General features: G+C 35.5%; 1 protein-coding gene across 6 annotated transcripts in view; it reads left to right on the top strand.

Moving 5' to 3' along the window:
• LOC101740354 (myotubularin-related protein 3) overlaps positions 1-25,807 on the top strand; it is a 70,987-nt gene that overhangs the window by 9,793 nt on the left and 35,387 nt on the right. For 2 of the 6 annotated variants that reach the window (XM_038016495.2, XM_062673111.1), the window contains exon 2: positions 13,150-13,534. The exons of 1 other annotated variant lie outside the window; for it this stretch is intronic. In XM_038016495.2, coding sequence (XP_037872423.1) covers positions 13,388-13,534 — 147 coding nt within the window. In that variant the 5' untranslated portion in view covers positions 13,150-13,387. Of the gene's footprint in view, positions 1-12,917; positions 13,535-25,807 lie in introns of all 6 variants that reach the window. 3 more of the 6 variants (XM_062673109.1, XM_062673110.1, XM_062673108.1) reach the window with 3 other exon arrangements.

The raw sequence follows: 25,807 nt of genomic DNA, 5'->3' as shown, positions 1-25,807 counted from the left end.
AGATATTTTTTTTAAATAAGCTTTCATTCGACTTCAATGGGTAAAATGTTTTATAAATAACAATGATTTGGAGACAGTGATATTGCCTTTTGATATCACAAGACTTGTTTTTATGCCTTTGTAGGCAGACGAGCATACGGCCCACCTGATGGTAAGTGGTCACCGTCGCTCATGGACTTCAGCAATGCCAGGGGCAGAGCCAAGCCGCTGCCTACCATTAAACTAAACGGTGGGTCAAACCTGGCTCACTAGGAAGAGGTCTTCGAATCAACACCTACATGCCATATAAAGAGATCTAACAATCTATACGTGTAAGTTGGTCCATCTTTCCTCCCGCCTGCGATTCGACGTTGTACTCCTGGTCCAAAGTAAAGGAAGGGGCGTGATTTAATACTATCGAATATATAATTTCGATTCACAGTGCCGCTTCGTGCTCTAGTGTAAGTAAATTCGGCATTCACTATTAAGGGCTATAATGCCTAATATAGGTATAATATAATGCCTGTAAATCCATCTACGTTAGTATTTTCCCTGTATCTTCTATAATAATATAACTCTTTATTTAACACCATATTATGTACAGAGTAAACTAATAAAACAAATAAAAGTCGGTGATATAAATTGGCGGCCTTATCGCTAAAAGCGATCTCTTTCAGGCAACCTTGCAAGGAGAGGAATAAGTGAACTGGACGGTGCTATATCTTAATAAACTTACATAAAAATATATACTTATATACACATGTGAAAAATAAATACCATATAAGATAAACTTACATACGATTAAATACAAATAAATACTAAAAATATACAAGATAAAATACAAAAGAAGTAGGAACTTCTATACCTATGTATGTATCCACCGCTTGGTTATGTAATATCCAATGCTTTATAGTGAGTTACATTGCCAAACAACAAGGGATTATTATGCAAAGTCTTGATTGCTATCTCTAAAAGATGCATATATCTTGACCGTTATCACTATCAAATAATTTTAATCGCCTTAGTTAGGGACATCGATTTATCCCTCGACAAAATAAATGTGTTTCTTAGAGCTCCTAATAAAACTATCTCCATCTTGTCCTGATGTTTGCTAACGTTTGTTATATCATCGTTCCATTACTTGATCATCTTGGCCTTTTTTTTTTTAATATCGTGCAAGTCATTCTAGTACATTTTTTGTCTAAATCCCTCTTTATTTTTGTCGTGTTATAATGCTTGTAAATGTTTGAACTCTTATCATTAACCAGGAAACGATTTTGATTACGATAATTACATAACAGTAAGTTGTTTACGATTCGGATAGCAAAAAAAAATTGATGTTAGACGGTGCGTGACGTCACTCAGCGGAATCGCTTCGTGAATCTTCGGGATTCGCAATTAATTTTGTAACTGATTTAATTTCAGTTTCCTTTTCAATTTAACAGCTGTTTTTTATTTATTTGATCACCGTGACTATGGAGTTGTTTACAGAGTTCTTTATTGTAGTTTTGTCCGTCACATCGAAATAACCTTGAGGAGCGAAGAGGAAGAATCGAGGTTAAAAACTATGAGATTATTTGTTAAGTATGATAATATAAGTACTATACTATAAAAATTATGGCAGTGATAACACTTAGTGCATCACATGCATTCCGAGATGTCTTACGATTAAGATCAGGCTCAGCGACGAGCTTTGGGGGAGGCCTATGTCCAGCAGTGGACTGCCGCAGGCTGATGATGACTACGATTAAGTGCCGAATCCGACATACATCATTATGATTCCGTGTTGTCTCCGGTACTGTTTGTATTATGCAAACTTTGTTTCTTATTTTGCTTTTTGTTCGGGAAAAACCCAAAATATGGCGGTTACATTGTTTCAATATTATGATCTCAAACTCGTATGATAATAACGTGATTAATGCTGTGTTTATAATATATATAAGTATTGAATATCTAAAACATGTTCTTGTTTAAATCGAAACATCGGTCGAGGTCATCTGGTATCTTATTTGCGATTTTCGTGAACATATTTATTATGCTGTTTCAAAAGACAACTGATTATAAAATATATGTATGTATAATAATGATAAAAAAATGATTCAAATAGCCGTTTATCTAACTACATAAAATTATTTGTACTTTAATAGACTTAATTATTACTAAATATTGTTTGTAAATAGATATCTATATATATAAAAAATAAATGCTGTAGAAGCAGAGTTTAGCTAGCGCGATAAACTATATTTATTATGAGCTTAGAACAGGAAACTTTAAAGGTAGTCTTAACACATAATTAAGATGCCTCGTAACATGGGCCTGACGTCTGCAATACTATTAAACAACGGATCATCGTCGTTACGTTATGTAAGCTTACGTAAAATATGAATATATCTACGTATACGTGTCTAAATACGTGAATATATCTACGTATACGTATCTAAATACGTGAATATATCTACACTAATACACAGAGCGTACTTTTTTTGTTATAAAACTTGTATAAAACAAGAAACACGTTACAAAGGATTAGTGTGAAGTGATTAAAACCATTCCAGATGACCTTTGCGAATACCACGAAACTATAACAGTTTTAAATTATTATAAAAAGGGAGTACCTATTAATTTTTGTCTGTCTATCAGGAGATGTGGGTACTTGACTTGTTACGGCTTTATTAAAATAGATTTAACATAGAAATGTTAATACGTATGTAAATCTGCTGAATAAAAAACTAAAATCGCGTAACTAAATTCCGAGATTTAAGTGTTAACAATATGACTGTTTTATCTGGTTTGTGTCTCTTGACAATAACTGTGTAATGTATATAATAAGATTTATTAATAATCAATTGAATACAAAAATCTGAGATTCTTACTATAATGTGACTCAAAACTAATGTGGCCATGAAAACATCTTCCTCGATGATTAGGAAAACAAGAGATCACGGACGTGGGGAATAACGAATTCGTGGGAAATAAACCTTGGCCTAGTCTGTACTGCGATCGTGCTGTTTGTCACGTCCTAAACAAATTGGCAACATAAACGTCATCATGAACCTTCTAATATGAGTTAGGAATATTCTTACTGGTTCTTCTTACTTCTAACTTCTTACTGGTGGTAGGAACCTCTTGTGAGTCCGCACGGGTAGGTACCACTGCCCCGCCTATTTCTGCCGTGAAGCAGTAATGCGTTTCGGTTTGAAGGGTGGGGCAGCCGTTGTGACTATACTGAGACCTTAGAACTTTATCTCAAGGTGTGTGGCGCATTTACGTTGTAGATGTCTATGGGCTCCAGTAACCACTTAACACCATTTTGAATTTGGGTATTAGATGAATAAATAAAAGAAAATTTCCGCTTGTGTATCGAACGTGTGTGGGAGGAAAACAACTGAATGATATCTTAGAAACTTTTGCATAGAGTTTTGTAATAATTAAGGGATCAATAGTTACCTTCCATTATTAATCTTTTATTAGTCTTAAATTTAAATATCCTCCATTATTATTTATCACAAATATATGAAACAGATTTTTGTGAGTCTGTCAACAAACAAGTCGATTTCCTGAAATGGGCATTTTAGATAATTTTTTCTTATTAGTAATTTTCGCGTTCTTATAAGTTATACCTCAGGGTTAATGCCTTATGTTCCAATAAGCTCTGCTGAATATTTAAAGTAAATACTGCTATTTACTGTTAGATGATACTCTACTTAATGGTAGTAAAAGAAAGTTTTACGATATAATACACAATTAAGTAATCGTACTGAACTATTATCTTTTAGAACTTAATTGCGGACAGTTTAAATACAACCGCTCGCCAATCGTTAACCGTGTAGATTGCCGACTAATTGCAATACGTGGATGTGGCTCAAAAAATACTTTATCAATGTACCTACCTGTACATGTAAGACATGCTCTGTGTTGAACCTCTCTACTAAAGCATCGTCATCAATCACGCACTTTCTATTAACTTCACTCTTATACGTAGGAGTGATTTTATTGGAACCGTTAGCTTAAATTTTGACGTACCATTAAAATATGACACCATCGTTCTAGTAATGAACCTTGTTAGGATTTTTGATTTTATTATCCAACTCATCGATTGTGGTCTCATTAGATTTGTTTCATTGAGTACTATTCGATACGACTGCGTTTTTAACAGTATCTTTCATAATTATCCTGCCCTTCTCCCAGTCACCTGGGGTCGGCGCAACATGTTTTCTCCTTCCATACTCTTCTATCATATACCATTCCTTCGCTCACTCCCCTCTTACCCATATCGTCTTTCACGCAATCCACCCATTTCTTCTTAGGTCTACCTCTTCCTCTATATCCTTCCACATTCATAGTTAGCATTTTCTTACCAACCTCATTTTCATTTCGTCTAATCACATGTCCATACCATCCCAAACGCGCACTTCTCAGCTTCTCTGTCACAGGTGCCACTTTCAGACTTCCTCTAACATTCATTCATTCATTCATTCATTTTAACAGTATCTTTATTATCTGCTTTATTTGTGTTATTAAAACGACTGCACATAATATCAAAGCGACCTGTTTCTTGTGAAACGCCCAAGTCGTTTCCTCATTCTTACGAAACGGACATTGGATATCGACTGTTTGTATATTTCCTTCTGACATCGCGGTGAGAGGCGAACATATCCAACGTTGCAATTACAACGAATATCATTTAACGCTGTTCGTTTTATTACAACTAGTGGTCCTGCACTAGTCGAAATTCGACTATAATGAATTGAAATTACTTATAAGTTTGAACATTATCATGGTTCTATTGTCAAAGATAGATACTTCTATAATTACAGATTTCGCCAAAACTACACTATAGACAAATAATATTAAAGATAAACAATATTAACCTATTTTCAATTTGACCACAGACTTTAAACAATAACAAAAGTTTGACAATAAACCAAGGGTAGGTATTTATCGTATTTATATATGTGTGCTGTGTCAAATACATGGTAGTGCGTGTAATGTTTTTTTTTTATTGATTTAATCTATATTTTATGCATAATTTAAAAAATTTATTAGCATTCTGCACTCCTTCTCTATATTCTCTATAAGTGTGAAAAATTTCATACTCCTCCGTCCGTGCAATTTTCGTAAAAAGGGATACAAAGTTTTTGCTTCACGTGTTAATATATAGATTTCCTAGCTCGTAATTCAATATTCACGCGATACGAAACAAAAATATTGTATCTTTAGACGCAAAAACGTGTCGCCTTTGTAACGCGAGAAGCCAGCTCTAAGTTTGTTGTGGTTGTAGAATGTGTCCGTCACATGATACTATTCTGTTTTATTCGTATTCAGATTTAACCTGAATAACGTTACGAGTAGGTTTTATTTCGCGCCGTTGAAAATTTGCGATTTGAACGGGACAATTGTTTGAGATGTGGAAACATTTGCCGATCTCTCTTTCTCTTTCTGGTCGTTCCCTCAATGCTGAGGATCGTGACTGTATGTCAATCTTCTCCACTCGGTTCGGTTCTGCGCCATATGTACCGCTCCCTGTATCTAGTCAAAATTAAAAGGCCAGTTTATGTATCAGTTATTTTTTCTGAATATCATAGTCGTATACCGGGTCACGCTTTGGTCTGGCTTTGTCGGACATTACTATCTGATATGGTTTACAATTTAATGGGATTTTATTTCTGCGCGGAACCCTAAGCAACTCCCTGTAATATCGGCTATCTTCTAGAGGAAGTCTTATTAACACCGGCCCAGACGTTTTGGTAGATTAGATGAAACAAAAAGTCAGACAAACGTTTCAATATTTTTGTTGTTCGCTCCTTTCGGTACTTGTTTCATGGGATTTTAGTACAAATATATAATCAACTTCAACTATTTTTGTTTGTATAAATCATTAATTATTCATATATATTCATATACTTTATAATTAGGTATACTATACCTCGTTTTCAGTAAACCAAATATAACTCTCACACAAATAAAATAATCATTTGAATGGTTAATGAAATTTTGCAATTCAATGAAAACTCTAAAGCTAATTTTGAGCTATTGTTCGCCATCCGTAGTACAAAACACCAATTAGTTCTGATTGTTACTCGATAGATATCCGTTTGTCGGACACATATTTTTTTTTTTTTGCAATACTATTGTAATATTAATATTGTTTTACATAGAACAATCCGCTACCACGGGATACGATACAGCTTCAAATGGCCTCACTTTATGTTGTGCAATCACAAGATCAACTAAATCGGGGTTTTTTTTTTTAAATCACTAAACACGCAACATTATTTTGTAATTTCCTAACTATTGTTTCCAACGCAAAAACTATTGTTAACGTTCTATGGTTCCTTTAACCTTGTCGTCGAAGCGTTTTTAATTAAACCTTAAACTATCAATTAACTTGAACTAGTGTTGTACGATGTATAATGGCAGTTTTTTTTTATCATTACAATTTCAGATGTCATTTCCTTTTCCGTTTACCTGAAAAATGAGATTGTTATGTTTTTGTTATCCGCGCTCATACCCGATCCTGTAGTCCGAATAGTAAACAGTCGACGTCGCCCAAAACAAATGGTAAACAGTCGACGTCGCCCAAAACACGTCATTACGGATTTTCCCGATCCATTAACGGTGCTTTTAGGTACCCACAAGCACCGGTCACCGTCCTCGTCGAACCCGTAGCTTGCGACGAAGGGCTCGACGAGCGAATTAACCCATAGACACATCCCACTGAGTTTCTCGCCGGATCTTCTCAGTAGGTCACGTTTCCGATCTGGCGGTAGATTCTGCGAAGCACTGCTCTTGCTAGGGTCAGTGTTAGCATCACTCCGGCTTGAGCCCCGTGAGCTCACCTATTAATTAAGGTTACGCTGAAATAGCCTCTCAAGGTTATCAGCTTAGGTAGGAAAAAAAAAACCGCGCAAAGTACCAGGCTGGCATAATATTAGTGGATGTAACAGCCAGCGGACGCCGGTGACCGCATTCTTAGCATCGACGCGCACCGCTGGAATTGGCGTGAGCGTTCTCATACAAGATTCGCAACTAGATACCGCTCTGGAATCTACGCGCATCCAAGACATTTGAATTTTCGTTTTAAATGTTGATTACTTCCACGACGATTACAATGGAATGAAGTATGTTAATGTAATGGGAATATCTTTGTTGGAGTCGTTTATGCGTATTCATGATGTGGCATCGGACTCCTGATGACCCCTAGCGATTGGTGCATATATATTATACTAGCGACCCGCCCTCGCTTCGCTTCGGAAACTGTAATTTATTATTGATTTCTCCACTATTTAGTGGATGTTATTATACATATAAACCTTCCTCTTCAAACACTCTATCTATTAAAAAAAAACCGCATTGAAATCCGTTGCGTAGTTTTAAAGATTTAAGCATACATAGGGATATAGGGACAGAGAAAGCGACTTTGTTTTATACTATGTAGTGATATAGTTTGACTATCATACCTTTAGAAAATTATAGCTGATCTATAATCATTTCGTAAACGTAATTAGAGGTCCCGCAGTAGGCGAAATTCGACTATAATTAATTGGAATTGTAAGTTTGTACACTATTATGATTGTATTTTATACTTCTATAATCACAAATTTCGCCAAGACTACACTATAAAAAATATTAACAAAGACAAACAATATTTAATCTCAATTTGACAACAGACGTCAAAAGCAAAAGTTTGACAATAAATAGTATGCATGCGTGTGTGCGTCAAATACATGGCATGTAGTGTGTGTAATGTTTTATTTATTGATTTAATGTATCTTTTATGCATTATTTAAAAAAAATATTAGCATTGTACACTTCTTCTCTGTATTCTCTATAAGTGTGGAAAATTTCATACTCCTCCGTCCGCGCAATTTTCATAAAAAGGGATACAAAGTTTTTGCTTCACGTATTAATATATAGATAATTCGATGCTCATTCATGCATTTTGAAGTCGGACGCAAATTTAGATATTTCGTTTCAGGAGTGTAAATAACGGAAACATTAATAAGCGGGGTCATTAAGAGGTATCTATCGGCTGTCGGAGAACGGTGGACGGGAAATCATTCAATAAACGACTGTTATCTATACTAATATTATAAAGCTGAAGAGTTTGTTTGTTTGAACGCGCTAATCTCAGGAACTACTAGTCCAATTTGAAAAAATATTTGTGTTAGCTCATTTATTGAGGAAGGCTATAATAACATCACGGTAAGGTCAATACAAGTAGAGAACGAATAAGAAATGTTTCAAAATAGAGGTTAAAATAGCTCCTTAACATTCTATAATTCAAAAATATTTTTTCTTTCTACGTAAATGAAGTGGGGGTAAAATTTAGCGTTATGCCAAAGGCAAAAGTGCTAGTGTTTTATTGTTCGTTCTATCATTTGTGGTTGTCGGGACGATGATATTTTAGGCGGCTACAATACTGCACCAGTTATTTTGTTGTACAAAGTTGAGCTAAAAAGATTTTTAGCTCACCATCATCCTTCAACTGCTTAAAAGTTTAAATTTTATTGTATTTCGTTATTGCTTAGTTGCGTGGACGGCGGTCCATCTGGTGTTTAGCGGTTACCGGTGCCTATAGACATAGACCACTTAAATTCCGCCACCTAGCTGGATATGTGAGTTTTAGTTCTCGGTTTTACAGAAACGACGGCTGTCACGCATTAGTGCTTTATGGCAGGAATAGGTAGGGTGGTGGTACCGACCGGTCCGAGCTCAGAAGACCCGTAGCACCGGTTGAAAAAAAAAATTAAAAATGTTTCAATTTTATGAATTGTTGAACAAGATAGAGAGAGAGAACGAGGTAGAGGGGGAAGAGGTCGACCAAAGAAGACATGAATTGAGTGTGTGAATGACGATATGAGAGAGAGAGAGTAGTGAGTGTAGTAAGTGTTTGCAGTAAGCAGCGGCTTGGCTCTGCCCCTGGCATTGCTGAAGTCCATGGGTGACGGTAACCACTCACCATCAGGTGGGCCGTATGCTCGTCTGCCGTACAAGGGCAATAAAAAAAAAAGTGACTCGCTGTGCCGACCCCATCTAGTGGGATAAGGTAGAGAAAAAGAAGAAAGAAGAAGTTGAACAAGACAACTTGGTGTGTTTTAACACATACCCGCTCACAGTGTGTTCGTTGTATCATTTAGTTGTTTAAGGGCTACGATGGCTTCTCCCATACTTCCATCGCGATATCTCAAGGGTAAGCGGCCGAACCAATAATAATTGTCTTCATTTGAGACGGACTCGTCTTAAATCAATCAAAATTCTCGAATATCTGCTTCGAGTCGAGACAAACAACAATGGCATAACAATGAATGGATTATCTCCACATCCGTTGCAGTTTAATGAACTCCCCACACACAGCATGCGCGCGCGTGTGTGTGCGTGAACAAATCCAAAAATTTCTAATTAAAATCAATCAAACAGTACTCAGTGATCCTGATGAGTACTGTGTCGCGAATGAATACAGTATAAGTGAATATTCTTAAATTTTATTATAAACCGTCAAATAAATTTAACGATTTTTGCCAATCCTTTTAAACTTTAAAATTAAATAAATGATTTAATTGAATTAATTAAATTAACTAAATTATTTAAATTAACTATTATTAACTTTATGCCTTTTTTATTTAATCTTATATCAAGAAAGGATTCTGAAATTTCACCATCAAGGTAAAATAAAGGATGAAGCTTTGAAAGAATGGCTTTATAAATACTGTCACACGATTTTCACGCGAAATAAAGAAGGGACTCTATTGGGACTTCCTGAAAACAATATATACATACTACGCAACTATATCTTGTAACAATATCAGTAGGATAAAAATATATTATGAAGTTAATTGTCTGTTCGGTTTGCTTTGTTTGTATGTTATATATCACATTTCTTTATTTCTTTATTTATTTGATATTATAGATGTTTTGAAAGGAAAAAAATCTACATTGATTGCAACACGTATTAACTTTCAAACGCAAACAAAAAGGAAATTGGCTGACAAACACATGAGATAAAGGTACGACCTTTTTGTCTGTGCCTATTTATATAGTTCCGATTTTTAATTAAATAAGATGTGTGGTGTCGTGGGACACCGGGATAGGAACGAAATTCCCAATTATAAAAATATTAATTTAAAGTTCTATTTGAGGTATGAAGAAAGAGAGAGAGAGACAGAGAGAGAGACAGACAGACAGACAGAGAAACATGCGACGCCGCACAGCTTACAATAGCTTACTATAGCAAAAAGTGTCGTGACAACTTTTCGTAAGAATTTATAGCAAAAAGTGTTGTGACAACTTTTCGTAAGAATTTTTTCCGTCTAGCCCCCTTTCACAACGCGCGATAAGGAACTTCGTTCTAAAAAAAAACACCCGAGATAGGTTCTTTAATTGAGATAGTAAAGGTTATATAAAAACGTCATTCAAGAAGATAAGAGAAAAAAACGCCCCTATAATAATAATATTTGATTAACCCAGAGTTACGTTATAAATAATGTTTATACAGCATATACAGCATTATCAAATCACTATTGCTTAATTATTGTTGAGAAACATGATAAAGCGTTGTTAGCAAATTGAACGAATAACATGATTGGTTCATTTTTATATTTCAACCTTATGAAATGACGCTTATGTTTTTACTCGACTATGCAAGAGCAGTGCTTCGCAGAATCTACCACTAGATCGGAATCGCGACCCACTGAGAAAATCCGGCGAGAACCTCAGAGGGCTGTGTTAATTCACAGACGGGTTCGGCGAGGACGGTGACCGATGCTTGTGGTGCCTAATAGCACCGTTAATGGATCGGGAGGATCCGTAATGACGTGTTTAGGGCTTTGATAACAACGAACCAACCTAACATTGAACGAACTTATCGCACGACACAACGAAACAACAGCGAAATAATAGCAACAGCTATGCGTAGTCGTTGCAACGGCCCTGAACTATGAATAGCATTTGCTAGAAGACTGCGTAAACAATTATGTCGGTTATTTTTGCAATTTCTGTCGTCACACGTCACATTTCGCCAACAGATTTTACAGAGAAATAAGAGAATGATTTGTAGGAGTATGAATATGTACTCACTGTGTTATCCATCCTTTATGTCAGTGCCTACCCAATACAGTTAGTGAAGCAGCACTAGTACTACTGCTCCTACAGTGGTGACCCCGTCGTGATCTGAACACGCAACCTTCTGATCTGTGATGGTTACCGCCACTGGTTCTAAAAAGCCGTTTTTGCATTTCCAAACCTTTATACGTATCAAAAAATAGTACAATGTGTATGTATATTGAAGAAAAGTAGATAGAACATAAACCTTTTTTTAAACCAGTCTTTTTGTTTGTTCGCATATGTTTCAAGAAGTAATAAACGAAATTTCATATCTAAATAATTATTCGCTTAGATCAGAATATAGTAAAATTAAAATCGAATGTTTGTTTATTTGTTATACTGTTTGACATTAGAAGCTACATAGCAAATATTATTATTATTACGAAAGAAACTCTTTGTCTGTCTGTTGCGCCTTCACGCCCGAAGAACGACTGAACCGATTTCGAAGAAATTCTGCTTAGAAATAGTTTGAACCATAGGAAAGAATATAGGGTATTTTTCGTCGCAAAATTAAACACGGGTACCCGACCGCGCAATGTAATGTGTCGTCAACAGAGGCGACGCTATAACAAAAATTTAGTAATATAGATGATGTTTTAAATTTTCTCCACACCAAGCACCAAATTATTATATGTCGTGAAATATACACTGTTTTGGCTTTTCGTATTCAAACTTCTTGGTATACTGTCTTAAATTGTCTTCAGTTGATTCTCAATTGTAGAAACGCGAGGCTGTGTTTACTTAATAGCGCTACAAATTTAATTGGGACTGTAGAGCCAATTATAGAATTATTTTAGTCAAACAATTTCACACTGAGAGTACCATCTGTGTTATCGACAACAACTGCACAAACTGTTCAAGACGATCGAATAAACAATGCAAGCGAACTCAGAAATGTTCCATTTAGAACTTTTTAGAAAACAAACAAATAGTACGATAAAAAGTAATAAGATAAAATACGTTCCGAATGGAAAGCATCCTCATTGAAAGCAACGACTTAGACCTGGCATTGCTGAAGTCCATGGGCGACAGTAATCATTCACCATAAGGTATGGGCCGTATGCTCGTCTGTCTAAAAGGGCAATAAAAAAAAGTTAAAAATAATGAAACGAATTTTTAACAATGATCAAGGTATTCCAAGTCCGTTAAATATTCTCACTATTAAGAATTACTGAAAAAGACTGGTGAGATCTAGTTAAAATTTAAATGGGACCGCACAAGTAGCAGTTAGCAAGTAGCAGTACAGTCTCAATCTATAAAATCTCAATTCGACCATCCATTTTTTCCAAGTCTGTTAAAAATAACAATTTCTAAGCCCAATGGTACATCGAATGACTTTGTTATTGAGCCTTACGACACTATTAGAAGTTGGACTTTGTGCAATCATCTGATCTATTGCAATCAACTTGTAAATCTTCATTGTTGGTACAAATTGCCTCCATCTCTAACCTTTCGACACTATTTGTAATAAAAACTTTCGAGAATATATTTTTTTCCGAATTTACTTGGAAGAGATCACGGAAAATCACCCATATTAATTTAGAATAGGGACCGCACCGCACAAAATAAAACTTCCACTGTTCCAAAATCTTCCGTTATAAAAATAATTAAAAATTAATTAACACTTTCAATACGCCTTAACCGTCTTCGCCATCTTCCTTTTCTTCTGTCATCTGTCTTCATTCTGTCTTTCTTTCTCTTTTCCTTTTCTTACCGATTTCTCTCACACACATCTTAACGCTCCGTTCCGCACTCTCTAATACGTTCCGTTCTCACCAATCCCACATTAATATTCTATCAACTTTGGTTGAATTGATTTTGTATTGTCCTTTTAGTTCTCTAGCACGATCAGTGCTGTTATCAGAAGATGCTCGACCATGAAACACATAAATGAAAGTAAACACAGCCGCGTGTGAATTCGCGTTATCAATAAAAGGCGTGATCGACACGCCTGAGCCGACGGATGATGGCCTCAGCACAGAACAATCGTTAACGATTAATGAGTCTTTCCATCGAAACGCCCGCACGCACAGTCGAGATCTCATAACGAAATTCATTCGTTTGCAGGGCGATGTGGCTGATTCAAATGTAATTTTATACGAATATAGTTTAACTTATTTATTTATTTAATAAATAAAGAAGAAGACGAAAAAAAAAATTGCAAAAAGACGAAAAATGGAACGTTTCAAAATCTATAAATCGATGGTGTTGTGCTTCCTAAAGTGGTGATCTAGTGTCAAAGTGCCTCGAAAGTCTGATATAATAGACTGTTTATTAGGTGTAAGTTATAATTGTGCTAAGGATTATGCTGATCAATACGTTTTTGGACACGGAGGATTTCGTGCACCTGTATTACGCCGAGGATGAGGGTACAGCGCAGGGGTGCGGGGCCGGGGCGCGTATGGCCTCCAAGTACCCTGCAGCCAGGCCGCCTTCTCCAGAATATTCACAGGTTTGTTTTATAACACCCTTAGACTCGAAAAGAAATCGTTTGCATGTAGTTTTTATTAGGTTTCATTGTATTTATTCGTTATTAAAAAAAAGTTGTGATTGATTCACATAATCCCTAAAATTAAAGGCATAAGGTCGTAGATGTCCATGAATTTAACTTCTCAAATTCGGATCGGTTCTTTCATACGTTATTTGCGAATCTGCAAAATCAATCAAAATCAAATAAACGAATGATAAAACTCACGTCCGACGTAATTACATTACTATATCGAAACACTGTCGTTTTGTCATCTTCTTTTATTTTAAACCAAGACAACTGTATCTCCCTTGGAATAAATACTACCTGATAAAATCCTACTTGATAGTATTACCGACCTTCGGAGGTGCGATAAGATTGTGATTATTTTATATGATAATGCTTAGGTGTTACAGGTCCGTACGCGAACTTGTAAATAAATCTTTCTTTGCTTGCGTGTGTGCGTGTGCGTGTTCTTTGTAGTTTGTACTACGAATAACGTAGAGCTATAACTTGTACGTAGCTTGAATGTCGATATCCAAGCACAAGGACAATAATTCAGATAAAGAAAGATTGCTTTGAGAATAAATGAAACATCACGGATTCCTTTCGTTGTAATAGTACTCGTGTTCATTCACTGTCGTATACAATGAGAAATGGTAGGGCTGGCGACGGTATTCATAATCAGAAATGTATTTCCGGTATTATTAAACTAGTCTGCGCTAAGAGACGATCAAAGGTTTTTTAAATCGAAAACATGAATATTCTAGAACAGTTTCAACTAACGATATATAAAATTATTATTGTAGTCTAGTCTGTTTATCATAAAGTCGGCTAGTCTGCCTTTGCAATGAAAATATGACAGAATTCTGCGTATTATATTTTTTTGTGGTAAAATTTTAGGGCCTCCTTAAAAATGTAAAAGCTTTATGATAAATTGTATAGCATCACATATTATCTAAATTGGACAGCCCTACTATCCATTGAGTATCCCCGTTTACAGTTCCGTCGCCTGAATGAACGCAGTTTGTGTCGATAAATTTAAAATTGTTTCGTCACAATACTCTGGAGAATCTTATCTAATTCTAAACTCAGTCTAGATATTTCATTTTTCCTGCCTTATCGCTCGAACATTCACAGCTGGCATATTGTATTTACGACATCTCCCCTACTGAGTTTCTCGCTGAATATTTTCAGTGGGACGCGATTCCGATCTGATGATAGATTCTGCGAAGCATTGCTCTTGACATACCTGATCCTGTAGACCGAATGATAAACAGTCGACGTCGCCCTAAACACGTTATTACGGATCCTCCCGATCCATTAACGGTGCTTTTAGGTACCACAAGCAGCGGTCACCGTCCTCGTCGAACCCGTCGCTTGCGACGAAGGGCTCGACGAGTGAATTAACCCATAGACACAGCCCACTGAGTTTCTCGCCGGATCTTCTCAGTGGGTCGCGTTTCCGATCCGGTGGTATATTCTGCGAAGCACTGCTCTTTCTAGGGCTAGTGTTAACAACACACCCGGCTTGAGCCCCGTGAGCTCATCTACACGTCAAGGAGAAGCTGATATAGCCTCTCAAGGCAATCAGCATAGGGTGGAAAAAAAAACTGCTCTTGCTAAGGTCAGTGTAAGCCAACTCTCTCAGGTTGAGCCTCGTGAGCTCATCTACCAGCCATAACGTAGCTGGAATATCCCCTTAGGTTACCAACGAATAGGTAATGAAAAAATTGACATCTAAGATTATTCATATTTTTTTACAATAAACCTAAGTGAAGAAAGACGGCCTCCGCACGACATTATTTCCTTTCAAATTAAACCATTGTGCATTTTTTATTTGTATTGCTGTAACAATTCCACTAGCTTAAACTTGGAGGAAACTATAATAATGAAAAAAAAATCGGTTGTCTGTAAAGTCGGTTTACTGACGATAGTTGAACGTGACAACGTCATAAGAAAATACTGATGGAATGGTTTCATTTTTCAAAAGAAAATTTTAATTTTATTTGTTTGATAGATTTGCATGGACAATTGACACCACATTCACTTTTCACTGAACTTCATACTTGACGAAAACACGTAAATGTATTATTGTATAGCAGCTGTCCACGCGGATGCATCGCTCACTCGAGTAGGAGAGAGACAGATGTCGAACGCTACCGAACGCGGAGGCCGATTGTGCCTCTTTGTCGCTCGTTGCGCGTTCTCGCTTGCACTTCAAGCCTTAAATGGAACGCCTCATTGAGTCATGTTTTTTCGTGCGCGCAGCCGGCTCCATCGAATTATAAGACGTTGTCACGTCAAAATTAAAATACAAATATGTATTTTCACAGAATTAAAAAGAAAAAAACATGTATGTTTGTTCTGAGATACATTAAAACGTTAATACTGCCTCGATCTATTGTTATTCAGTTGTACACAGCTGTTTTACGTTGGAAGTTGTACCTACGGATTGTATACAGAAGCGGAGCCGGTGGTATCATCGCTTGAAACGTTCACGATTTGCAAATATGTCTTGTGTCGCATGATTTCCTTTGTAAAATCACTCTTCATTGTTTTCTGACAATCGATCTTGAAGTTTTAATAACGTAAGCGACCATGGTCCGTCCTCAAGGAATTTTGAGAAAAAAAGTGTTTTATTTTTTATTTTCATTGCTTAGATGGGTGTACGAGCTCACAGCCCACCTGGTTTTAAGTGGTTACTGGAGCCCATGGACATCTACAACGTAAATACGCCACCCATCTTGAGATATAAGTTCTAAGATCTCAGTATAGCTACAACGGCTGCCATGCCCTTCAAACCGAAACGTATTACTGCTTCACGGCAGAAATAGGCAGGGCGGTGGTACCTACCCGCGCGGACGCACAAGAGGTCCTACCACCAGTAAAGAAAAAAATATAAATGTTAAATGATAAAATAAACGCGATATTGTAACTGTTTAATATGTGTGTTAATTTGTGTTTACGAGATTCAAGATGTTGTGACTTTAATAAAATCGTCATTCTGTGTTTTTTTTTAACTTTTCGATCGCGTAAAAGTTAACTCAATTTTGTATGGAGTTGGAACAGCTTCCCTTCGTTTGCGTTCCCTTTTACGCAATCGAGAAGTTAAGAAACTCGCACAAAACACATTGCAGTCTTCGTTTAAGTCATTCGTACTTATCGTCACAGCTTTTTTGTTAAAATGAAAAAGAATGGGGCACAGGGATTTCCTACTTAAATAAATAATCAATTCAAATAAATAATAAATAAATATTTACTAACAATCACGCCACGTTAACTGGTCCCGTGATAAGTTCGTAAAGAACTTGTGTTACAGGTACCAGATAACGGAAATAAATGTAAGATTTTTTATTATACACATACATATATTTTTTAATATACATCCATAACCCTGGAAAAGACATTTATATTTACCATACAAATATCTTCCCTTGGCGGAATTCGAACCCGCGACCCCCTTGTGTAGTGACCATGTCACTTACCACTACACCAGACGGCCGTTAATAAATAAAATCTTTTTTATCACATTTTAGCTTCGTGGAAAATATGATTTATGTTATGAGTTATAATAAACAAAAACAGATATATTTAATATTATAATCTCAGTTCATTCCACATTATCTTATCGAATTTCCTTTAATTATCATGCAAATCACGAATAACTTCTGTAATGAACGTCCTTAATGACACCGTAATAATTATGTATTTTAACATTAAAATGCGACCTTCACCGGGGCTCACATTACATTTTTAGTATCAGCTTACACGGACTGTTTTATTTTGGATTAATTGTTATCGGAGAAAAACGTGGTAATCGTAATTTTCATATACACGGTGAATTATCTGATGGCAGAATCCATTTCAGCCGCCCTTCCGCCATTCTTCACCATAACATATAGGTGATGAAGTCAGGAAAATGTTTTCTTCAAACGTTTTCATGAAACTGAATTTTGATTATATATCAAAGAAATAAACGCTTCAATTACAAAGCGAAGTAACAAATAATTTCATCTATTTTTTTTTTTTTTTTGATAGCTACGTTAGGATATTAGCGCGAAGCTATAAAATTATTTCAATTGTAATCATTGCTTGATGCGTGTGAAAATTATCAATTTAATCCTTGAATTTATGGCTCTAATAAAGAATAAAAAAAATAAAAAAATACTTGAATTCGTTGAAAATGACGTTCAAAAATTACGAAGTTACATGCAAACAAAAATGGATATATGTCAAGCAAATAAAATCGATTTCAAAATCGACTCGCTCTTCGAACGAAATCGAGTGGGTTTCTCGATTGTTCGACGATTGTAATCACGCGAAAATCGACTATAATTAATTGGTATTGTAAGTTTGTACACTATTATGATTGTATTTTATACTTCTATAATCACAAATTTCGCCAAGACTACACTATAAAAAATATTAACAAAGACAAACAATATTTAATCTCAATTTGACAACAGACGTCAAGAACGAAAGTTTGACAATAAATAGTATGCATGCGTGTGTGCGTCAAATACATGGTATGTAGTGTGTGTAATGTTTTCTTTATTGATTTTATGTATCTTATATGCATTATTTAAAAAAAATATTAGCATTGTGCACTTCTTCTCTATATTCTTTATAAGTGTGGAAAAATTCATACTCCTCCGTTCGCGCGATTTTCTTAAAAAGGGATACAACGTTTTTGCTTCACGTATTAATATATAGATAAATTGTTTGACACACAAGCAATAGACAACTCTGTATAAATCAAGTTGAATATGAGCCAAAAAAAATATCAAGTTAATATTGAGAACTGAAACATTTAGTCAAATCGTTGAAAATGGTGGAATTATCATTAAAATAGGTTGATCATTGTTGTATTATATTATTATCATGTGTAAAATGCACACACTAAAGTGTTAGAAACAACACAATAGAACATAAATTCACACGTGGATATGTTGATCGCAGCATTGTTGCCGCCATCGATGGCAGATAAAAGTGAATTTGAATTCAGTTTTCAAAACGGTTGCAGTGAAGTAAAATAACTGGTATTTGTTTCTGAATTAACTTGTTTTGGTGTTTTAGAGACTGTCGTAATAAGATTTTGATATCGATCAACGCGTTTCAACGCGATCAGTGCGTTTCCAGAGATCTTTTTTGCCACGTACCATCCGGCTTTGGAATGAGCTCCCCTCCACGGTGTTTCCCGAGCGCTATGACTTGTCCTCTTTCGAACGAGGCTTGTGGAGAGTACTCAACGGTAGGCAGCGGCTTGGCTCTGTTCCTGGCATTACTCAAGTCCGTGGGCGACGGCAACCGCTCACCATCAAGTCGTCTGCCTACAAGGGCAAAAAAAAAACATTCGTCCTCTGATACTATCGACTCAGATTACTCGCTTGACCAGTCGTTGGCTTCTTCGTAAATAAAAATTTAGCAAGCTAAAAGGTTTTTTTCGAGGTAGGGCCACGAAGCATACATGTATTCTACTTCATACTCATCTGTTTACAGCGTAAAGTCAATCATGAATAATTGGTGTAATATATTTCGTATAAGTATGGCACTGTTATGTATGTATAAAGTTTAATGAATAAATATATACTTTCTAAGTCTTCAAATTTAGCAACGCAGCTGTTTTTAAACTTTAAATATCAGTTCCTAAGTCGTAGTACCTACGCGATACGTGAGTCTTTGAGTGAAAACTTTTCGAAATCAAAGTTTGAAATATGCACTAGAGCTAAAGTTTTGTTCGTTAACTTAGAAAGTTAAATTCAATGCTTTGAAGATAGCACTGAAGCTTTAAGTTTCTAAACTTTCAAACATACTAAATTCTAAATGGAATTCGAGGTAAATCAAAGTGTTCCACGCTTTTACTTGTGTTACGTCGCCGGACAATATCGCATTCGGTAAGGTCCGTAACGAGAAGTAACTCTTGCGTGGGTAGAATGGATAATTAATATTCCACTCCCACTTATAAGTGTGGGTCTATAGAAATCGCTCTGATACACTTGTTTCTCTTGAAAACGAATGAAAATTAACAACTCTGTTTTTATGCTCGGACTATTGTTGATTTATAAATCTCATTATTATTTTTTTATTGCCTAGATGTGTGGACGAGCTCACAGCCCACCTGGTGTTAAGTGGTTACTGGAACCCATAGACAATCTACAACGTAAATGCGCCACACACCTTGAGATATAAGTTCTAAGGTCTCAGTATAGTTACAACGGCTGCCCCACCTTTCAAGCCGAAACGCATTATTGCTTCACGGCAGAAATAGGCGGGGCGGTGGTACCTACCCGTGCGGACTCACAAGAGGTCCTACCAATAGTCTCATATTCAAATTTAGTATTTCTGTTGAGTTATCTCTAATGCTGTGTGCTTAGTGCGAGTTTTTTTACTTTTCGATCGCGTAAGAGCTAACTCAAATTTGTAGACTTATATAAAATACGTTTGCCGTTAGGAGCGCTGTTACAACTCCATATAAATTTGAGTTAACGCGATCGAGAAGTTAAAAAACTCGCACTTAGCACAATGATGTACTTAAAAATATTTCGCCCCGTATATTAAAACAAACAAACCGAACTCCAAAATATAATATTAAGTGACTAAAAGTTAAAATATTCTACTAAAACGAACACAAAATAAGTTTTATGCTTCCATAATAATAATCTAACCGTAGGAGACATGTTCGTAATGTGAATGCGCAATCCAAAACTAGTTTGTCCATACGCTTTGCCGACCACACGTCGGCCTCCAACGACCTCAAATCTTTGTGAGTCACGCACGCGCGCTGCGAGAGAGGGCCCCGTATCATCCGGCATTGCTTAACACACACTCAGTACTCAGTGTACTCACCATGGGACCAGCGACCTTGCTTGGTTATGTTTTTTTTAGCACAACGATTCGGGTCAAGTGTTAGATAGTATTTGGTTGTAGTACTTATGTATGAAGATTCACTTATTCAATAATGATGATGACCTTCGTTTTATTATTGTATGCGTGTGTGCGTATGTGTCTGTTCGTTTGTGTGTGTGGACACGTGTCGATCAGTTGGGGTTATTCCGGAGTTGCCCAATTTGTGTCGGGCGATTCTGTTTTTTTTTTAGGACATTTCACAGGTTGATAAAATTGCTATAACTTTTGATTGTTACATTGATGTATTAGTATTAATGTCGTATATTGCAAAATAACAAAAATTTTATTTCTAGTTGGATGAATGAAAACTCCTGGTAAAATGTACGTGCTGTTAGTTGTAATAGTTGTATATCGAAAAAGTTAACTATAGTAAAATGAATGTAAAAACAAATATCAAATGAATTTAAATACTTCTAACCACGATGAATATACCACTTTAAAAGTCTTATCGTTTCCGGATTGTAAAAATCAAAATCGTTGTTTTATTGAGCAATCATTAAAGTAAAATTTAAAAAATTTTCGAAAGTACTTTTATGACCCTAAAACGGCTGTTGTTAACACAGGGCTGGCAACAGATCGCTGAGATGTTTTTTTGCCTAACTACCGTCCTTAATCTTTAGGGGTTCACGGAATATAGGCGAGCTCATAGAACTCAGCCTGAGAGAATTTGCGAACACCAGCCCTAGCAAAGGCAGACTAAGGCAGTGCTTCGTTGAATTTAGGTTCTTACTCTCCCTTAAACGGAATCCTTTGGGACTACAATAATGTCCACGGTAGCGCGGTCTCCGTCAATGTTCCTTTGGAGTAAAGTTGTCCGATTGCGCTGAACTAATTTTAAGTGAAATAAATGTTTTTTCTAATTGTCTCACAACTTACAGGAAAAATCTGTCGCGGATCATTTCCCAATTAAATAAATGAACCTTAAGTAATCAATCAAATGTAATCAAATCTTAGTTATTTTTTATTTTTATTTTTGTTATTAATGCACTGTCGATTGCACCTATAATTGAGGTGACATCTGCCATGAACTTTTGTCAGTTGTTCAATGTTTTGTATTGATTATCACTTTGTTGGTGCAACTTAATAAATCAATAAATTTACCACCGGATCGGAATCGCAATTCACCGAGAAACTCCTAGAATCTCGTTGAGCTGTTTTACCATCACTAGAGGTCCTGCAGTAGTCGAAATTCGACTATAATTAATTGGAATTTTAAGTTTGTACACTATTATGATTGTATTTTATACATCTATAATCACAAATTTCGCCAAGGCTACTCTATAAAAAAATATTAATAAAGACAAACAATATTTAATCTATACTTAACTTGACAACAGACGTCAAGAACAAAAGTTTGACAATAAATAGTATGCATGCGTGTATGCGTCAAATACATGGAATGTAGTGTGTGTTGTGTTCTTTATTGATTTAATGTATCTTTTATAGATTATTTAAAAAAAATATTAGCATTATGCACTTCTTCTCTATATTCTCTATAAGTGTGGAAAATTTCATACTCCTCCGTCCGCGCAATTTTCTTAAAAAGGGATACAAAGTTTTTGCTTCACGTATATAGATAATATTCCATTTGCGAACAGAAAAATCACGTCTCAAATCGGTCCGTATAGTCTAGTTTGCTTATTGTTTCTTGGTTGATGTCATTTTGTCTAACGGGGCCACCCCGTATGACGTAATGCACACGCGCGTATAAACAACTAAACTGAGATAATGATGATCGCCATCGCCGAGCATACTGCATACTATTGTTCTGTTTACGGTCTCGAGAATTACGTTCTAATGACGTGATAGTTAATTGAGGATTCCGGTGTTCAGGAACGATCTACGGGTGGTCTGTTTTTTGTTTTAATAAGAACGATTTCATTTAATTTTTAATACGCTTTTATTAGCTAACAGACGTATGTATGTTTGTAACGGAATCTTTGAACATGATTTTGACCCCTTTCAAAACGTCGGATAAACTCGAAATTTTGTATACTTATTAAGGACCGATGACAATTCAATATATAAAAACGTATATTTAAAAAATTGAAATTTAACTAAAAAATGAAAAATACATAATAGTTTAAAAAAGCGTGGGGTGCTTTTCAGGATATTATCAAAATAACCCTTCTACTCATATCTGTTCATAAAATATTTATTACTACTAATACTAAGCACCCCACGCTTTTTTATCATTTTTTCTTACATTATTTTTAATTCAAAATTAATAAAATATATTTTCTATTTTTTAGTTGGATTTTCTATATAAGCGTATTTTGTTAGTTTTTTTAAACTATTATTTATTATTTTCGAAGACTTTCCAATAGAAAATTTACGACAAGCTTAATGCGAACATTTTAATTATTACTATTTGATTACTTACTACATTTCCCAATAATATTATTTTGTTTTATTCAAGTTTCAAGATCACATTATATTGCGTATTCGTAGTATTGTAGTAGTAACTCTTCATTCATACACTGTACAGTTTCTCGGAATTCTTCGTACTTATGCGTTCCTGGTACCGACACGGCGGCGTGAGCACGCGCGCCATCGTATGTTTTCATTTCGTTTTGTAAACAGATTCCCTATGTTATGACACCCTGGTCCGGTCGATAACGTTTTGTGTTTATTATTGCTTAAATGCTTGAACTAGCTTACGGCCCACCTGGTATTAAGTGGTTACCAGAGCCCATAGACATCAACAATATATGTATATGCTGCCACCCACCTTGAGACATGAGTTGTAACTCTCAGTTTTGCTATAGTACCTACGGCTAATTTTGTAGTAGACCAGGTAACATATGTTGTTTTCTTAAAAAAAACTTCCTAAATAGGTAGTACTTACGTATTAAATAATAAGTATATCTAATAAGATTTTTCCATTGCATACGTATCATGTAAACACTACATTATAAAAATGATTATATTCACAAATTAATACGTAGCAGCAATATTAATAATCCAAAATTTACTTTACTTCTATTTAGAAATTATTTGGTATTTAAGAGAAAGAAATAAAATGTAGGAATAATTCATTCATATTTACACTAAAGGTAAGTAGATATAAACACTTCACAGCTGACGATCTTCAAGCCATACTCATGACTTTTAAACATTTATAAAATACCTACCTCCCACAACAGCGAGGTCAACGACCCGCACATGAAATTCGACTGTTACCTTGCGAGTTTAAATTGAATATACATTCAATGTGATTTACTAATCCTTGGGTACCTTTCAACTTGGTTGCTTAATATCGACCGCCCGCCAGTTTTTGTGATAACCTTTTTTTTATTATCATTGATATTGTTGTTTTAAGTACAGTTTACAGATTATACATGTATTAAGCTAAAAAAATAAATTTATCTAATAGTAAGAGTTTATTTACACTAGGAGAGTTGTAAATTTCGTAACTATTGACACGTATGTAGTTAAAAGAATAAATATTTTTTTACTACATACATATCAAGGTAGTTATGGTTTCTGTCTACTAATTGGAGGACAATAGAGAAGATTTAATATGGCTACATTCATATCCACATGGATATTGGTTCGAGGAAATGTTGTCTGCTCATACATTATATTCCACCTGTATAAATAAACCAGACCTTACATAAAAAAATAAAATACAGCTTTGTTAATTCAAATCGTTTTTTTTTTGCCTATTTATTTATCATCAGATTTTGGCGACTGCCCATCACAAACAAGAACTCAAATCTCCCGTTACCTTCAAGAGCTTCGTCAGATCTTTCTCTCCGTCTTTGTCAGATCTTTCTCTTCGTCTTTGTCAAATTGTTCTCTGACAAAACGGTCTTTCTTGATACAGCTTTCCGTTTACGTAAACTAATGAAAATAAAACAATATTCATTACAGAATAAATAATAAATAAAAAGTAAGTCACATAACCCGACTGCATTGAAAAATAAACTCTGCTATTATCAGAATCTCTCTAATGTTCTATCGTGTAACTTAAATAGCAGTAAGTGTATCGCAGAGGGAGCTTTTAAATTAAAGACAAAGATATATTTTATATTTTTAAGTCAATTTTTTTGGTTACCGGATAAGAGACGAAATAAATTTATATACAGATTACTGGTTACTGGATGATAATTGCAGATATTCCATAGAATCCGATGAATAATTTATTATTGTTCTCGGTTTTCAGTGGAATCCGTATGAAAACAATATACAGCTGTCATTCCCTCAATTGAGACGAATCGCAAGACATCTCATTTATTGTTGTGGTACATAAATACTTATAAGACAATGTTGTGTTGTTCATCATTCTTCTGTCCTTCTCCCAGTCACTTGGGGTCGGCGCAACATGTTTTCACATTCCATACTCTTCCATCATATACCATTTCTTCTTAGGTCTACCTCTTCCTCTATATCCTTCCACATTCATAGTTAGTTTGGTAGGCAGCGGCTTGTCTCTGCCCCTGGCATTGCTGATGTACATGGGCGACGGTAACCACTCACCATCAGGTGGGTCGTATGCTCGTCTGCCTACTAGGGCAATAAAAAATATATTCAAAAAGCTCTCTTACCAACATCATTTTCATTTCTATGCCATGTTGTTATACTTAAAATTTTTAATCTTGAGGCTAAAAGGTAAAAGCAGTTTGAGCGATTTGTTGGTCAGAAGATACCTATGGATAGTTGAAGCGATGTTTATTGATAAGAAGTTTTTTTTTTATGAAGGTAGGATTACTGGTGGTCCGGTGGCCTTTCCAGTTTCACCAGGACAGATGGACGATGGAATTTGTTACCAGCTGCCCGCGCGGCAAGAGACATAATAGCTGAAGGGCAGCTGCTTCGCGAATGCTGTTAAAATAAGTCTGAATTTCTCTAACTGACATTAATACACCCAATCCGTACAAATTTTCTATGTTATAAAAGTTTAATCTTGAATGTTAATTACTAAATGTTTACGGTCACGAGGACTGTACTTGATTTCCGCGGAAACAGTTTGTTGCAGGACTTTTGTTACTGTTTAAGTTCAGTTTTAAATAAACGCGCTGTATGCGTTATTGCTTGCTAACATGTTCGGTCGTATTACAGAGAACAGATGTTAGTGTCCGGTAGATGTGTGCTCCCTGGAACCCCAAAATCCTTCAGATCAGATGCTATAATATTAAGTTCCCATATATTTTCTATAATAATGTATTGCCAATAGTACACCGCAACATATCTGCTATATCTTTCATTTCCAGAATTTCTATAATAGAAGATGGCCTATTGTACAAATGTATTTGCTAGTTGACTGTTCTTGAAAAGTTTGTTTTGGTGTGCAATAAAGTGTATTCTCTCTCTCTCTCTCTCTCTCTCTCTCTTTATATGTTTATG

This window comes from Bombyx mori, chromosome 16 (genome assembly GCF_030269925.1).
Source record: "Bombyx mori chromosome 16, ASM3026992v2".
Lineage (NCBI taxonomy): Eukaryota > Metazoa > Arthropoda > Insecta > Lepidoptera > Bombycidae > Bombyx > Bombyx mori.
This window is presented reverse-complemented; position numbering and strand designations above follow the sequence as displayed.